This window comes from Xiphias gladius, chromosome 12 (assembly GCF_016859285.1).
Source record: "Xiphias gladius isolate SHS-SW01 ecotype Sanya breed wild chromosome 12, ASM1685928v1, whole genome shotgun sequence".
Classification (NCBI taxonomy): domain Eukaryota; kingdom Metazoa; phylum Chordata; class Actinopteri; order Istiophoriformes; family Xiphiidae; genus Xiphias; species Xiphias gladius.
The window spans coordinates 13,114,569-13,132,538 of record NC_053411.1 but is presented as its reverse complement, the minus strand read 5'-3'; the positions used below and the strand labels follow the sequence as shown (position 1 = coordinate 13,132,538).

At 40.9% G+C, this 17,970-nt stretch overlaps 1 protein-coding gene across 8 annotated transcripts in view; it reads right to left on the bottom strand.

Annotated features, from left to right (window-relative positions):
• Positions 1 to 17,970, bottom strand: part of svep1 (sushi, von Willebrand factor type A, EGF and pentraxin domain containing 1) — a 106,507-nt gene that overhangs the window by 419 nt on the left and 88,118 nt on the right. For 6 of the 8 annotated variants that reach the window (XM_040140955.1, XM_040140950.1, XM_040140951.1 and 3 more), the window contains 12 exons: positions 16,923 to 17,595; positions 12,922 to 15,647; positions 12,229 to 12,463; positions 11,652 to 11,807; positions 10,812 to 10,875; positions 9,870 to 10,043; positions 9,419 to 9,595; positions 8,006 to 8,188; positions 5,969 to 6,139; positions 4,211 to 4,306; positions 2,435 to 2,530; positions 1,197 to 1,290 (listed from right to left, as the gene is read on the bottom strand). In XM_040140955.1, coding sequence (XP_039996889.1) covers positions 1,197 to 1,290; positions 2,435 to 2,530; positions 4,211 to 4,306; positions 5,969 to 6,139; positions 8,006 to 8,188; positions 9,419 to 9,595; positions 9,870 to 10,043; positions 10,812 to 10,875; positions 11,652 to 11,807; positions 12,229 to 12,463; positions 12,922 to 15,647; positions 16,923 to 17,595 — 4,845 coding nt within the window. The remainder of the gene's footprint in view (positions 1 to 1,196; positions 1,291 to 2,434; positions 2,531 to 4,210; positions 4,307 to 5,968; positions 6,140 to 8,005; positions 8,189 to 9,418; positions 9,596 to 9,869; positions 10,044 to 10,811; positions 10,876 to 11,651; positions 11,808 to 12,228; positions 12,464 to 12,921; positions 15,648 to 16,922; positions 17,596 to 17,970) is intronic. The other 2 variants (XM_040140948.1, XM_040140952.1) reach the window with 2 other exon arrangements.

Below are 17,970 nucleotides of genomic sequence, written 5' to 3'. Positions count from 1 at the left end.
AGGAAAATTCAGGATTAGTCATCAGCTTTTTTTTTTTCATTGCTCTTTTTAATTGTATGCAGGCAAAAATTTGACAGGAAGTAAACCTGATTTCACAAAGGCTGTGAAATTCTGGTAATGGCAAAAAATGTGCAGCACAATGACTTTGATATAAAACATGGTTTTGGCCTTTGTTGCATCCCTGCAGTTCCCAACAGCTCCTACCTGTTGGAAGAATTTTGTATTGCCATCATAACTCCCCCTTGTAAGATTGAACATTCAAAACGTGATCTAGAAAGAAAATCTTTAAGTGTGAAGGCCTTAGTTGGAATTTTTTTTCCTGTGAAACATCCTCATAGCTGCACTGGAAGTGTCATGGCAGAGCCTCATTTTTGTGTGTTTGGCACATAAAATAAAAGCACAATACCCAACAACAAAATGGATACAGGAATGTTAAATACACCACCAGTAGATGTCAAGGTATAATGCTAAATAATGTAATTCACTTTAATGTAAGCAGACAAGAGCTTTTCCACATGATCGATTCAATACTGTGGAATAAAACTGACAAAGTTGTCCAGAGCTAGCCAGGAAAGCAGTCTCATACTGTCTGAGCTGTTTACAGCCCTGTTACCCAAAGGAGTCATTGATAAGATAGGTTCGAAGTTAAATCCTCACTGGGCTATTTAGGGCCTGACATCAAGCAGTGGTATGTAGTATATTAATAAAGCTTATTATAAAATATATATATATATTTTTCAATAGGAATATTCATACAGCAGGTAAAATTCTCATGAAAAGATCATACACTTCACTGGTAATAACTAAATAGATGAGTGGATGAGTCATGAAACCATGTGACCTCCTGTATCGCTTATTTATTCATGGGGAGCAGAGAGATCATCCTGCATCCTGTGTGACAGCAATATGTAAAAAAAAGTGTGAACCAAAATATTTCTTATTCTGAATAAAAGATGAGATGAGCAAAAACTTTAGCTGCATGCTGCTGCAGCTTTTCAGCCATGTTAGCACCGTGGCTCTATCGATGGATCCGATCGTGAACTTTGATAGCGAGTTTAACATCAGCATGTTAGCATTGTCAGTATGAGCACGTTTAGCAAGTTGATATCAAACGATTGATATCGATCCCTTTAACTTTTGTTTGAAGAACAATATCGGCAGAGTTTTCCAGTGTTTGCGTGCATGTCTCTAATCACCTGGAGCAGTCGTGCCCGCTCCACCCTGAACTGCAGTGACATCTGTTTGGCCTGATGCATCTGCCTCCATTCAGACAAGGTGATGAACACACAGCTGTGGAGAAGTCACACACACACACACAAATTCATTACTGTAACTACAGGTATTTCCTCATGACAAAAGCAGCACTGATAAGATCAAAAGTTCATAGGAATGACAAAATGTGCTGTGTCTTATGGTCAGGGAGTCGAGACCTGTTCTACAAACATAGTGATACTGGTGTTACTGCATTGTCTGGGCAATGATGAAATTATAAAGACACTTATTTTGTCTTAATAAAGTAATTCTTCATACAACATAGATACCAGACTGTATCCCCACTCCCCAAAAGACTATTAGGAATCCCCTAACTGTCCCCAGGACACCCCTGTAAAACAGATCTTTAATGTCGGGGAGGCACACTCCTGGTTAAATACGTAGTTAAAATACATAGTTATAAATGCTCACAGTCACAGCAATGGTTTTGTTTTATTTTTTTTAAAAGTAAGTTTTGATATTGTATTGCTGTTTCTGAAAATGTCCACATGATTTAATCCGAAACGGCTGCTAGTTTTGGAATCTGTTTTTGATTTCGACATTTAGTTAAAAGTCACCTTGCCACATTTGACGCCAACTGGAGGTAATAGAGGGAATACCGGTGGCTCACACCAGCGTAAAGAAAAGCAAAAGAAAGATTTTTGTTTCTATGTGGTAATTATTTGATCTTAGTATTTTGTATATTCTTTTACGTCAACATCTTATGCTTAGTTTTCAGTTATGTAAACTTTTACATTTTTGTTTACGTGTCACTACTGTACTATATGTTTTATATTAAAATATTTTTTAGATGATATTTTTTTATATGTTCTTGTGCTGCTTTTTATATTTTAGCGAGTAAAAGACAATTTTTCACTTTTGAGGACTAAAAAATTTCCATAGGAAAGGTAAGTCATAAATAAATAAGTTATCAGTTATTTATTACTAATAAATAAATAAGCAAATACGTCGATGGAGGGAAAAGTGCTACGGTGTCACAATCCTCCCAAGTCAGTGCCAAGTGATGATAATGACACTGACATGAGGGGAACTCTGGAAGTGAGCGCTTACTCTCTTTATGTACATCACTGAGCTATTAATGCACACAGTAGGCGCACAGGTTTACTCACATACGCACCAGCCCAAACATGTGAAAGCGTCACTGACTCGCACACGAACTCACCACTGTGACAGCGTGTGCCCGTCCACCCCGTGGGACACTCGCACTGGTAGGGCGCCACGCAACGGCCCCCGTTCAGGCACGGCAGGATGCAGATAGCTGTTATTAAAGAAGAGAGAGGCGAGATGAGCGGAAACAGGAAGCCATTTAAGGCAGTCAGTCCCGTCTCTATTGGTATCCTAAACATTTGATTCAGTGTTGAAATGTGTAACTGGTTGTGACTGCGGACTTGAAAGATGCTTGTTTTTGTACCGAGGATGAAGTGATCCATTTTAAGTTTCGAGAAGACAATAGAGTGGCTGTGTAAAGAGAACAGCCTCTCCACTGCCTGCATTTTAAAGCCCAACCCCAAGTAGTTTTTTGCAAATATAAAGCACAACAGTGTACGGTAGAGATATACATTATTATTAATAATTGTCTAGTTTATAAAATGTCAGTAAAATGTATAAAAATGTTCACTGTGATTTCCTAGAGCCTGAAGTGACGTCTTAAAATTGCTTATCTTCTTAGACAAAAAGTCCACAATGCAAAGATATTCACTTAACAATAATATTAAAAAAAGAACAGCAGCAAATATTCAATATAATAATGTGTAAAAGTCTTATACCACTGACATTTTAAAAATAAATGTTTATTACTTAAAGTGTATTATTAAAAACACATTTAACACTGTTGACTTGGGCTACTTTTTGAGTTTCCCCTCTCCAGTAGGTTCAACAAAACTAAGCCTACAGCCAGCTAATGTCAGCATGCCAACATACTCTCAATGACAATGCTAACATGCTGATGTTGATGTGGATGTTTACTTTGTTCACTATCTTAGTGTAGCATGTTAGCATACTAACATTTGATTATTCGCTCTAAACAGAAAGTACAGCTGAAGCCTGATGGGAGGGTTATTAGTTTAGTAAGCATTTAGTCAAAAACCAAAGTACTGGAGAGGTTAAAATGTTGACCTGCTGCTGGCACTAGAGCAAAAGTCAGAGGATTCATCCTCCGGGGACCACGAATGTCTGCATGAAATGTCATGGCAATCAATCTAATAGTTGTTGAGATATTTCAGCTTCGACCAAAGCGGTGTGTGTTGCGATCCCTAGAGCTGCGCCCCTAGCATAGCTCAAAATCTTTGACTGCACCAGAAAAAAAAAAGAACTTATATTTACAGCGGCTTCTGAAAGTACCCCTTCACTTTTTTTTTGCAAACTTTATTGTTGTGGATTTCATTCTACATGGAAAAAATTGCCCTTCAATCTACACTCACTACCCCATGACAAAGTGAAAACATATTTTTAGAAATGTTTGCAAATTTATTAAAAACCAAACACTGAAATCTATCATTTCTAATGTTATCCATTTACAATTAAATTTAAAACAAAAAAAAGTGAAGGGGCCTGGATACTTTCTGAAGCCACTGTAGCTGTTGACCCTTGTTAATAAGTCTATTTAAAGGCATTTCAATCAATCAATCTGAGAGTGACAGCAGTTTCCAACCTTTTTGACTTTAGGTGATAATTGAATTATTTTTCCTTTAACTTGTGCAATGAGTGAGCAAAAAAAACAAAATGTCAATTTCTCAGCTGAGAACAACATTTGATTCCATTATCTCTAACCCTGTTTGTGCGCCGTTGTCTGCTAAAGCCTGCTTAGCAAGCTGGTTGGATAACTGCATGTGACTGACTGCTTGAGTTTGTGTTGTAAAAAAGGGTCGGATCATGTTCTGGGTGTCAATTTATTGACAGTTAGAGTTGACTGAACCATATTTAATGATTAAATACGTACGCTCCTCACAAAGTCGGCCCATCCAGCCCTCGGAGCAGGAGCAAGTGTTGGGTCGCTGACACACACCTCCGTTCTGACACTGCAGCCAACACACAGCTGAGGGTGACGTGCACACACATGAACATATCAGATTAATAACAGAGGAATGCTGACTGAAACACACACGCATACATTTTACATTCTACATGTGGAAAGAGAAATTTTTATACTTTCACATAAACAATCTTCTTACTGTGTACTCATACAGAGTAGAGCAACATACTGAAGCGATTCAATCCCCTTCCAGTGAAATTAGGTTTTCATGTCATTTCTATTATTTCTGTCGCCACAGCCTCCAGAACATCTGGTGTAACTCTTGGCCATGCAACCTCATGCACTAGAACAAAGGCAGCATTCAAACACTGCAGATTAAATTCCTCTGTACAAACGCATCACAAACATCAACAGCGACGCCCTGAGTGTGTGTATTTCCGTATGAAAATCGGCAGCCATTGGGGAGAGGCTAGCCTGGATCCAGCCCTTGTTTTCATATGCAAAACATGAGAGCGGTCATTTGAATTTCATGTTGCATGGGATCAGTGGTGGTTTCTCTTTAGATTTGCAGCAAAGCAAGTAGCTCATGAATATGGAGATCAATCAGTGATTTGATCTTTTGATTTGTTATCTGTACCCATGTGTGTAAAGTGGGTACCAACAACAATGTATTTTACACAAACTAAACATCTACTCTCTGAGGAGGATATGTTAATGGTCTGTTTCCAAAGTCAGCTGTGCCAGCTTGATAAACCGCAAAAAAACAAACGTGAGCCCTGCTGTAAACAACCGAGTAAAAAAAAACACATCTTTTGATATTCCAACACTCCAGATATTATCAATCTGTTGATGTTTTAAGAACTTTCTAGATTTTCTATGATGAAGTCCAATTTTCCCCACCACCTGCCCCCGTATTTCAGTAATCCTCAACAATGGCCTTTTCAGAAGGAGAGTCAACTTCATGTTTCCACCAAGGATGGGTCAATGTTGACCGACCCGTTTGTTTTCCTGTGTATCAATCTGTGTAATCTTCTACACAACATATCTTAAACCTGCACTGCAATCTGGTCAACTGTGAGTTGAGAGACTGATATATTGTCCTCTCTAGTGATGGTTTTCCCACTTTAAGACTGATGAGTGCTGATGTAAAAAGTCAAGAATAAAGCTCTACTTCCACTTTGATAACTGAAGGCTGTACACCATAACCAAAACTATGGAAGTCCTGGATAGCTGAATTATTGTTAATGACCAAATTATACTGCAGGTGCACTAGAAAAATCTTGATATGATGCCACAATGTATATTTTTTCCCCAATCATCCCAAATGAGGAGGAAAATACAGCACTAAAGGCAATACAACTGTGCCTGAAATGCAATGCACATGACCAATTGTTTTTAACATTTTTGAGGGGTGGAATCCTTTAATGGGACTGGATCCAGGCTAAAGAAAGTATGTGTCACGCGTCACAGTGCTAAGAGTGCACAGAAAGAGGAATCGGTCACAGTACAGCAGTAGAGAAGAGGTTCTGTGGTGAAGCTGCCCTTTTTGACCACAGAAAAGTTAATATCCTCCACAGAACAAAGCGTCTGTTGGAGATAAGCAGTAGGAGTCCAGCAAAGAATTAAAAAGCTGAGAAGCAGCATGGCATCATGTGCGAAAGGGACAGTCAGCTGAGGCAGAAGCATCCTGGGAAAAGGGCAGAGTCCCCTCCGTGTTCTCTCTACCTCTGCATGTGGGAGGCGGCGTCCAGGTGCCGTTCTCCAGACACCTGCTCCTTCCAACGCCCTCCATGGCGTATCCGCCAAAACATGAGTACACCGCCACGTCCCCGAACTGGAACACCGCCCCCCGCACCACCCCATTGGCAACGTGGAGGGGGGGGCCACAGGACACCCCTGTACAACAGCCCAGATGGAACGACCCACGAGTTACTCACTACACTACTTAGTGTGTTTCTTAAAATGCTGCTGCTGTCTTGACCATGTCTTTGTTCTTATACTAAATGGTCTAAACAGTTGAAAAACAGTTCAGTCTCCTGTAAAAGCAAAATTGAAAAGTAGCTAAGCCTGCAGGGAGTGGACAAAATAAAACTGACACCTTACAATACTATGCAATAGCAGCTAATTATGTCAAATTTTCGATCTTAAAAATGGCCAAGCTGAACTTCTGTTGGTAGCAACAAAAAATGAACTATATTAGCCTCACAAAATTGTAATTTTCTGCTGAACTAGTATATTGTATTGTGGGTTTTTCTGCTATTTTGTCTACCCCCTGTATTCACTTACAGAATACGACTATGCACTGCAGAGAGAAATCTTCGTCGATTCGTCATTCCCCCGGAAGACAACAAATTTCATGCAAAATATCCAAATGTGTCATAGTTCAGCTGTGTGGCTTGACTTAAACACTGTCTATGACAAAAACATGACTAAAAGGATTATGGTACGCATGCATATAGGAGGAGCAACTCCATGCAAATACAAACAACAAGCCATAGCAACATAAGCACCATTGTATTGCTTTTTTAGGAAAACTGCGCCTAAGAAAGATCTGAGGATTATCTCACAAAGGTTGCTATAGAAGCTGCAGAGGTGCCCATAATTAGTCCAGCATACAGGACACCAGCACAGTGTTTGATGCAGCCTCATTTGTTTTGATAAAAGCTCAGTGAGAAACAGACGACAGCAGAGAGAAATAGTACTCGAGCTAACACGCGGATTTAAGCCGACAGCCATGCGAGTGTAGAACAGCACTTGGCCCAAAACAAGTGGAGCATGCAGAGGTGTGCAATATCAAATAAAGAAACTAGATTGTTGATTTACCCAAAACATAACAAATTCACATTGTCTGGAAAAAAAAATCTGATAGCCATATATCAGATGATATGGATTTTTTTTTTTTTTTTTACACAAATACTTAACATTATTGGTAATAATCATAAAATATGGTTGGAAAAAAAAAGATATATTCCACAGCAGTATATATTACAGAACAATAAACAATGCACTTACCAAACATTACATCAATAATAAGTATGTAATAATTAATTTTTTAAAAGTATACTACATTCACAAATACAATATAACAAAATTACTTAAAACTTTAATGAATAATAATGGACGCCAATATAGAGGTACAATAAAATAGAAGTACAAGCTATAAAATATTTATGTACTGCAATTTATATTTGTATCTACCACCATATGGAGCCATACTTGTATAGTTGTCATAAGAAGACACCTGACATTAAGAATGGCCTGCTGGTACAGGCTTTATCATTGATGGATTTAATCTTATAAACTGATACTTTTTTGTAAATTTACAATAGCTTTAAGTCTATGGTTTTGACTCTACTTGACATAAATGACACAGAGTCGAGTTATACAGACGACTTACTGAATTTAGATTGAAAGTTACACAGCACTCTCCTCCAATTTCCTTTTTCAACCTGAGTTACATGTTGTGACACAGTGCCGTCCTTTTATTTAACTTTGTGGAAATATTTGAGATTTTGAGCACAGTTTTTACCTATGTTGAACCATTCTTGAAGAATTACTTTCCTCTAGGACCTAACTTAACTTGCTATCGTGAGCTTTACAGCTAAAAACTTTGTTACAGTCTCGTTTTGAAAGGAGAGATCCGATAAACAAATACTTCCTGCTTTTACAAATTGTTTTGACGTAAGTTGATGGCTCATACAATGTACAATATCTTCCCAAACTGCATGAACAGAATTTTTAACCTGTATAAATTGTACCTACGTTCACACACAGAGCTGATGGGGCTCCAGGTCTGGTCTAACCTGCAGGTGATGACGCCACTGCCTTTCACCTGCTGACCTTTGGGGCAGCTGACACGCACTGACTGACCGACATGAAACTCCCGCTGGGATCCAGTCCTGCTACTGTGTTCCCTCCAGCCTGGAGGAGCTGGGCAAGACTTAGCTGTGAGGGAAAGAATTGATGGATTCATTTTTGACTGGTCTTTATCCAGTTCATAGACTGTGTCTGTTTGCAACACAAAAGTATAATTTGTTAACTGTTTAGAAAATATACACGTATAAGGAAGTTTAGAATGGAGATGGTAATAAATATGTTTCTGTATTCAAAATTAATCCTCTAATATATCTGTGGTATATAGAAAATTTAAAATGAAAGTTGTAGATTTTAGATTGTATTTTTATCGAAGTCTGTGTTACCATCTATACAGGCTGTACTTGATGATATTCTTTTTTTCCATGTATGTAAATAGGGGTAGATAAATATTGAAAACATCTCTCAATGTAATGTAATCCAATACGACACCACCGCAGGCGTTGCAAATTTCCAGAGAGCTAAGTCTGTGACACAGCCACAATCAAATTTGAACATAAGTTTCATAAAGACTGTATTCATTGCTGGGATGATACTGAATTGCATTACATTGTAAAGCATGTTCTGTTTCCTCTTGATATGCAGTGCATACAAAGACATTTATTTTATGTTCCCAAAATGTGTTTGCATTACAGAACCAACTAACTATTAATGTCATTACTGATTAATCTGCAGATTATGCTCTCAGTTAATTGGTTGGTAATTGTAATTATTTATGGTTTTCATATTTTTAATACATTATTGGGTTATTTGGCCTCTGAAATGCAGACCTTCCACACTTCAGGTGTATTGTTTTTAGCTTATGTTTTACATATATGGTACCTGTATTATATGTATTTATATATTTATATATACACACACAAACATACACACACACACAAATACAAATACAGTATGTTGTTTGAATGTTTGTTTCTCAGATGACTAAACTAAGTCTTGGTTTCATTTGACAGATATCCTGACATGCCTTACTGACCTTTTGTCACAGTCTACATTGTGAAACAGATGATGAAAAACAGTGCTGCTGCAAACAATTCTGAGTAGGGTGTGGACTTGCATTGTGTGGTCTACGTGTTGCATATGTTTGCCAAAGGCACAGGAGTTTGCTGAGAAAGCAACTGTTGTGACAATGATCATATCGACAAGTTGTAAAAAAAGCAAGTTAAATATAACAGGAAGCCAGATAAACTAAATGAGACGCAGTGACAGTAATAAACTCTTCCTTCAAATCAAAGTTTTAAACTTTCTCTGTATCTTGCCTGCTTGTTTGTGTTTGTGTGTGTGTGAGACAAAGTTTCTCACGTTGGCAGGTAGGGAAAGTGGAGCTCCAGGTGTTGCCCCCGATACACACCACCAGAGGGTCTCCCACCAGGTTGTAGCCTTTATCACACTGAAACTCCAAAGCACGCCCAGTGTTCAGGTTGTGCTCCTGCACTGTTCCATGCAGCATCTGTTTTGTACTGTCACAGCCTCTGGCTGCTGACATGAGATACAATTAGAAAGAATTTTTATTGATGTATTATTCTGGGTAGCTACCAAATTCTTCCACTAGTTATCCAAACTGCTTACAACTTTGTATGACGTAAAATGTATCAATGGTCCTCCTACATCGCAGAATTTTTTCTTTTTCTCAAAATTATGCATGGTAGCCTTTGCATTTGCAGTTCTCAACATCCGCTTTCATGTACTGAATACAGGTAAAACTGTCAACAAATCAAACTTTAATTCATTCTAGACTGACATTCCTTCATACCTTCACATGTAGGAGCTGGCAGGCTCCACGTGCCATTGGCCAGACAGGTGAGTGTCTCGGAGCCAACCAGCTGCAGGCCAACATTACATACATAACTGGCATTGTGAAGGTAAGTCTCTCCAGTCGTCTGGACCTGTGCATTTTTTACTGTGGGAGGAGGCCCACAGGACTGTGCTAGGGAGACAATAGATGATTATGACCAAAGTGTCAAAGGTTTGGTTGGATTGATGTGTGCATACATAATGTTACAGGTTGCATAACATTATGAGAAACTCTAGGTTATAACCTCCATTTCCTTGAACCTCCATACAATTTAATTTCTTTTCGTTTCACTTTGCTCTGAGATCATTTTAACATTAAGTGTTAACAACTGGAATTGAGACCTCGCAGAAGATGTTTTTAACTGAAACTGTCCAAAAAGAGCAAAGAGTAAATAGGACAGCGTGCCTGGAGGGAAAATTATTTCATAATCCACTTCATCAGGTTTTAGAGCAGAGCTACAGCTCATCTTAAGGTCTTTTAAAGTTTTAACACCTGTAGCTCTCTGCAGAGGTTACAGTCTTTGTTGCCAACATTCTCCATTCACAGTCTCATCCAAATGTAGCCTTTTCCCCCTTTCATTTCATCTTCCTCACAACTGCAGCATACATTCACAAGGCAAACAAATTCTGACTGGCTTGCTTTTGTTATTGAACAGGAAAACATGAGAAAATGTTTTCTTGTGGGATTTCAGAAGTGGAGTAGCTAGTCAATTGTCCTCTGTCATTTAATACATGCTCCTTTGTGACTGTCACGACTAAAAAAACATTTACATGTTCTTAAGGTGTGTTCCCTAATTTAGTGGCAGAGTGTTTTAATAATAGCACTGACAAACATTAGGATTAAATATTTGACATTTTAACAGACTTCCTGTAACACTGCCTCATATGAACACAAACCTACCAGCACACACCGGCTGGGTGCCACTCCATGTTCTGTCTCCCTGGCAGGTCTGGATAGAGTCTCCCTGCGAAAAAAACAATAGAGTAAAGTTACACAGTATGGCAGATAACCTAGACACAGCACAGTGTTATCTATTTTGATTTGCAGCAATCACAGGAAACATGATACAATTAAGATCGATGATATATTTTTTCACTTTAGACTGAAGCAGAGCAGTGTAATGCAATATTTTTAGACTTTGTAACTGCTTTTAACATCATCTATTTGTACCCTTTGTGTGTTTTTAGTGTATTAAAAGGCACTCATTGTAGCCAGAATTCAAATTAAGGAGGTTAGTATATCAGTGGGTATCAGTGTATCAGGAGTAGAGTGACTCAGCTCCTTTTGTTTGCTCTGCAACAACACAGTCCTATTGATTGCTGAGGAGAAATCATGTGACTCTCTGTAATCTGATTGTTAGCCATTACCTCAGAGTAGACAGCCGGTTGTTTAAAGAGACAGTGCAGGAGAGAAGAGGACGCCCTCTGTTGTATTACAGGAAATGAGTGGCCAAGACTGACTTTTTGAAGGCACTGTCATATACCAATTACATCTTTTAGGGGATCAAGAAAACTTGGAAAAATGACAGTGTGAAAGTTAAACCCTGAACTCAGTTACACAGCAAAACAAGAACGTTTTCTATCATCCACAATTTCGTATTAGGTTTAGTTTTCCAATAAAGCTGCGTTTGGCTTGTCATTGTGATGTTGATTGTCTGTATGTTTTAAGGTTAGGTAATTTATGAGACCCATTTTTTGTAATGTCAGCAGCTAAAGAAAAGAATGGCCTAATGAGCAGTACCTTCATGTCAAAGCCAGGGAGGCAGGAGTACATGACCACGTCTCCATAGTTGTAGCTGTCCCCCTCGGTGACACCGTGAAGAAGAGGAGGGGGTTTCTCACACACCACAAACTCACAGGAAACTGTCAAGATGCTTGGAGTCCAGCTTCCACCCAGCTTATCGGACAGCACAAAAGACAGGAAAGTTATACATTATTCATGGTGTCTTATTGTGATGTTCATCGGAGAAGAGGAGAGAGATGTGCAAAGTGTTGCCAATTTCTCCATGGGTCATTGCAAACCAATAAAGGCTATTTTTTTGGATCACAGTGATGATGCGCAATATTTTAAAGAATACTGTCAAACAGTCTGTAACAGGAAACAGATTCAGAAACATTTCACATCCACACTCTCTAAACCAAGGTTTCATTGTCAAAGAAAAATCTAAACTACTTAAAATGCAGGTCAGAACATCTTCTTTGCATGCATATAGTGACTCAAAACATCTTGTTTTGTGGTTAACCACTATTTAACCAGGTATTCACATTAAGATTAATCTAAGAGACCTGGACAAATCATTAACTAAGATGTATCCTACCTGACATTCAGCTAGTGCTGACCCCTGCAGGTATAAGCCAGCAGGACAGGTGAGGGTGATTGTGCCACCAACAGGAGTGAGCTTCTTCCCAGTGACTGCCAGATGGGGTATGGAGAAGTTGGTGGGCAGTAGGCAGGGGGTGGGGCGGCAACGAATGCTGTGTTTGGACCATGTGCCATCACTCTGGCAGATGAGAGAAGCTGTCTGTGTGGCTAGTTCATACCCATCCTCACACCTGGAGAATAAGGGGGGGACATGACAAAGAAGAGATTAACATGAGGGGACTTACATGAGAAAAAATAAATTCAGGAAAAACTTCATTGTCCACCACAAAGCAATTACTCTTTGACATGGTTCTTAAACAGGTCAAAAACGAAAAAGAGTCAAACTGACGTGTACTTATGGTAGAAACGATTTCTTACACAGAAGTAAGGGCTATCAGACAAGTTTCTGAAAAACATGCTGGAGGTCAGGTGGAACATGGCAAATTTATAGGTGATGTAATTGGACTATAGTTTCACCTGATCACACATACTTACTGGGACTTGTTTGTTTGTTGCAAGGACAATTGATAAGAAACAGGTCTATATGCTTTAATCAACAATGCAAAAGGCAACGTGGTAGCTAATGTCAGAGGAAATGCCAGAAAAATAAGGTTACAACACAAGCTAAAGGAATTATTACAGTAATTACCTGTATGTGATTTGGTTTGGGAAGGTGAAGGTGTCTCCCACCACCTGAGCATGGGATACAGCTGGAGGTTTTCCACAACTCATAGGCTCACACCTGATCCTGGGTTCCCCCCACCTGCCATCTCTTCCACAGGAGAGGTATGGGTACCCCTTTGACTGGTAGCCAGGCCGACACCTGTATATAACCGTGTCTGGGAAGGTGGCACTGCCGCCCTGCAGTACAGCGTTAGGAACTGCAGGCGGGGCGACACTGCACCTTCCCCGGCCACACGCAGGCACCCCGGGGCTCCACACACCTCCCTTCTCACACAGCGCCTGAGAGGGACCCAGCAGCTTGTAGCCATCGTCACACTGGAAATGCACTCGGCCCCCACAGGTGCGGTCACGCCCAAGGACCGCCCCGAATTTCAACACAGGGAGGGCACAGACGCAGGGCCGGCACCGAGGCACAGTGCCCACCCAGAGGCCTTGAGCAGAGCACCGCAGGACAGGATCCCCAACTACCTCATAGCCATCAAAGCAGATATACTCCACCACATCATCGTAGTTGAAGCTGGAGCCGTTAAGGAAGCCGTGGCTGATGTCCTCAGGTGGATCACAACTGATGATATCACAGTGAGGTGCCAGTTTGTCCCAAAGTCCGTCTGACTGACAAACACGTGTGGAGTCTCCGTTAAGTGTGTATCCTTCATCACATTCATACTTTACCTTGCTGTTGAAGCCAAACTCTGATCCCAGCACGCGCCCATTGGGTATTGGTGAGGGTGTACCACAGCGGGCAGGTACACAGGTAGGAGACTCATGGCTCCAGGTGCCATCAGCCTGGCAAACACTGACAGATTTCCCTTGTAAGAGGAAACCAGGCTGACAGCTCAGTTCTATCTCATGATTGTAAGTGTACTCATCTCCTTTAAAAGTAATATCACTAGGGACTTTAGGAGGACCACAAGACAGTGGCTCACAGAGCGGCTTCTGCCCATTCCACTTTCCATCTGCCTGGCAGGCGACAGTGTCACTACCTTTGAGGACGAACCCAGGACTACACTCATAGTGTAGAACCTCAGGATACACAAAAGCACCTCCATGAGCTGTGCCATTAGCAATAGCCTCTGGGTCGCCACAGGAAACAGGCCGACAAATGGGGGCGTCATTAGTCCATAATCGACCAGACACACACTGCCTCACAGGCTCGCCCTCAAGCTCATATCCTTCCTCACAAGTATACTTGACCATACTGCCAAGAGAAGTATCAGTCACATTCACCCAGCCGTGCTCTGGACTGGGCGGTGTTTCACACTCTGCGGGGACACAAGACGGGGCCGTCCCATTCCAGCCTCCATCCTCCTGACACACCAACCTGGTGGGGCTTGCGAGGTCGTAACCTTTGTGGCAACGATATTCAATAAACGTCCCATGAAGGAAGCTCAAGTCCTTAGGTGAGGATAATGTTCCAGCGTCTTTAGAAGAACCTAAACCTCCTCCCTGCTCCGTCACCCTAACATACTCCCCAAAGTCAATGTGAGGAGGCAGGCCACAGTCCGACGGAACGCAGAGAGGAACAGAACTTGACCAGCCAAACTCCTCACAGGTCAGATGATCCTGGCCTACTAGCTGGAAGCCAGGAAAACAGCTGTAGAAAATAGTGACACCAAAACTGTGATCCTGGCCCTCTACAAAACCATTTTCAATGGGTTGAGGTGGGGTGCAAGATATCTGCACACAAGCAGGTGGGCTGATGTCCCACTCCCCACTGGCCAGGCACTTCAGAGTCTCTGGACCTTGGAGTCGGTAACCACGACGGCAGGAGTAGGTGGCACTGTGACCAAATTGGAGTTTTGTATAAACCACTTTTCCACTGACTATCTGTTTAGGGATGGAGCATTCAATTGGGCGGCAAGAAGGGACCCCTCCAATCCAAAGTCCCTTTTCTCCACAGAGGACAGTGGAGTTGCCCACTAAATTATATCCAGTCCTACAACTGTACAGTGCTTTGCTTAGGTACATCAGACCCTGGACGTCAACAATACCATTAGAAATCTCCACGGGCTGAGGGCATTCAACTGGGATACACTCTGGGTGAGGACTGCTCCACTGCCCACTGGCTAGACAGGACACAGAGCCCTCTTTTCTTAAGGTGAAGCCTTCCATGCATGTGTAGGTCACTACTAAGGTGAATGGGAACGGGGGAGAAGACAAGGAAGGGCCACCGAATGACACATCAGGAAGCTGTCCACAAAACACCTGCTTACACACTGGGAATGTGTCGTTCCACTCCTGGGATGGGGTGCAGCGGAGGATCCGAGCGCCCTCGAGGACGTAGCCATCCTCGCAGGATAATTCCACTGTTCCAGATTCAGAGTCCAGGCCCTTTAAGACCAGGTGGTTCTCTTCCAGCGGCGGCTCTGGACACTGCACTGGTGAGCATCGTGGACGCCTCGTCTTATCCCACCGTCCGTACTTCAGGCAGGTCCAGATGGCATCTCCAACCAGCTCGTAACCCTCATCACAGACATACTCCACTTTCCGGCCCACCTGGAACTCAGAGCCCCTGTAATGTCCATGGACGATGTTGGGAGGAGGGTCACAGGTCAAAAGGACACAGGTGGGAGGGTCATTGTTGGACCACTTGCGGTTGGCTTGGCAGACTCGATCTGGACGACCAACCAGTCTGTAGCCTGCATTACAGGCATATGTCACCTTGCTATTGAAGGTGACCCGACCCTTGGCCTATGGGGAAATAAACAGAGAAGAGATATATATCATTTAAAGATATGTATTTATAGTTTATATGTAACAAATTTGAAATATCAAAATTTGAAAAAATTATCTTTTTTTTTTAAACAGGATGAAAACAGATAGATTTACTGGTAACACTTTATTTTACAGGTCTGTAACTTCCCAATAACAGTTTTATAGGAGTTACAAAGCTGAATTTATGTTTCTGCATCTTAATTGGTTTTTATTTCATCCTAACCAGATATTTGTATACTTTTGTCACATTACAGCTTGACATTGCATATATTTTTATGGTGTGTAATAGCTGTCTTTGTCTTTTTGTTTGTATTTATTGTTTTACCAATGACTTTTATGCTGCCCTCTTTGTCAGGTCTCTCTTGAAAAATGAGACTTTTACCTGGTTAATAAAGGAAAATAAAAAACAGTTGTTGATTTCCAAAGGAATTTCCGTGAAAGAACAGCTCCATTTATCCCAAAGTAAATATTTACTAATTGTTAATTTACTGTTGGAAACGTAATTCTCCATATACGTTGATAAATGGAATGTTGAACTGCAGACAAACTGCACATTTTTGTGGGTTCAGCTGATCTGTTGTGCCCTGACTCAAAGACTCTCCTGGTTTTGATCACTTAGCATTTAATTAGAATTAATCAATTTAAAGTCAACCAAATGGACACTGTCTCAGTTTTGTCAATGATAAGTGCAAAAGTCCAAATTTCTTTCCAGGAAATTATTAGGAATTTAGGAATCCCTTAAGTAAAGTTTTAATAGGTTTCACATCATTATAAAGAAAGACTGTGCAACATGCTTAAAAATCAAAATATGAACAGGTTTTTTTTCTGATATCAGTATGTATCACTGTATGGCAAATATATGCAAAATCAAACATTAAAATAACTAAAATTATTTTAATTGAGATGGACATACATCAACAACAACCATCACCATCAGGCAGAATTCCTCAGATGTATAAAAAAAAAAACAACTTAGTTTTTAGTTTTCTAATTTGTTTGTTCGGAACTACCAATTTACACCCAAAAAAGTTTTCTACATTTGTAAAAAGATAATATGGACATGATCATATCATTGGACTACAATTTCACTGAAATTTGATTAATGGTAATACTGAATTACCTTCCAGCCCTAGTGTAGAAAAGGGAAAAATTAAGAAAAAGGATGTTGTATTCCCTTTTTGTTTTGTTTTTCATTGTTATAAGAAGGATTAATGTGTACGGTTTGTATTAATTCTGGTGTATGAGGCCAACCTGGATGTGTCCATTCTTGAGTAACGGAGGGGATGGGCAGGGCACAGGTACACAGGTAGGCAGAGCTCCTCCCCATTCTCCATTGGCCTTGCAGGTCCTCCTCTTCTCCCCTCGGATCAGGAAGCCGTTATCACAGCTGTAGGCCACCACAGCTCCAAAACTGTAGTTTGTTCCAATCGCATAGCCCCGATCAATTCTCTCAGGCTTGGAGCACCTCACCGGCACACAACCTATATCATATGGGGACGGCTCCCACTCTCCTCCCATTAGACATCTCAGTGTGGCTGTGGTGTTGAGCATGAAGCCCTCTTCACATTTATAGCTCACTTCAGAGTTGCTGGCATATTTAGGTTTATTGACTGAATCTAAAATTGCGTGGAGTAGTTCAGGCGGACGTAGGCAAAAGTTTGCGATGCAGCGAGGGGCCTCCATGCCATCAGGGGGCGCCCACACACCCTGAGCATTACAAACCATCTTAGAGTTGTTGCCGGCAGTGTATCCGTCAGTGCAGTAGTAGTTAGCAGTGTCCCCAAACAGCTGGTGGCTCTCATAGGGCTCTGCATGGTCAATGGCCGGCGGGGGACCACAGGAGCGAGGAACACACTGGGCAGAGCTGTCACTCCATTGGCCACTTGGCAGACATTCTCTGATCTCTGGGCCAATCAGAGTGTAGCTGCAGGTGGAGGGGACAAAGAGATTAGCAAAGGGCAAAAGAAGTTTGAGCACAACATAATAGATCAGACTGTACTAATATTTCTGAGACTCATGTAAATCAGCAAGTTTCACTGCTAAAACACATCTCCAAACATGCTGACTGTTCCCAGCATGGTCAAAGGTATTCTAATTGTTTGCAATAAAGCAAAAAAAGCTTGAAATGCTTGAGTTACAAATTTCCAGTCGTGTTAATCACTGTCAGGTCAAAGGAGCCAGTTATCAAATCTACCCTCTTTGTTTTTTTATTCTTATTCAAATGTATTTCAGGAATTTGTTTTAATACATAAATTCTAATAATAGTACAACATATTTAAAGACAGCATCACTATCACAT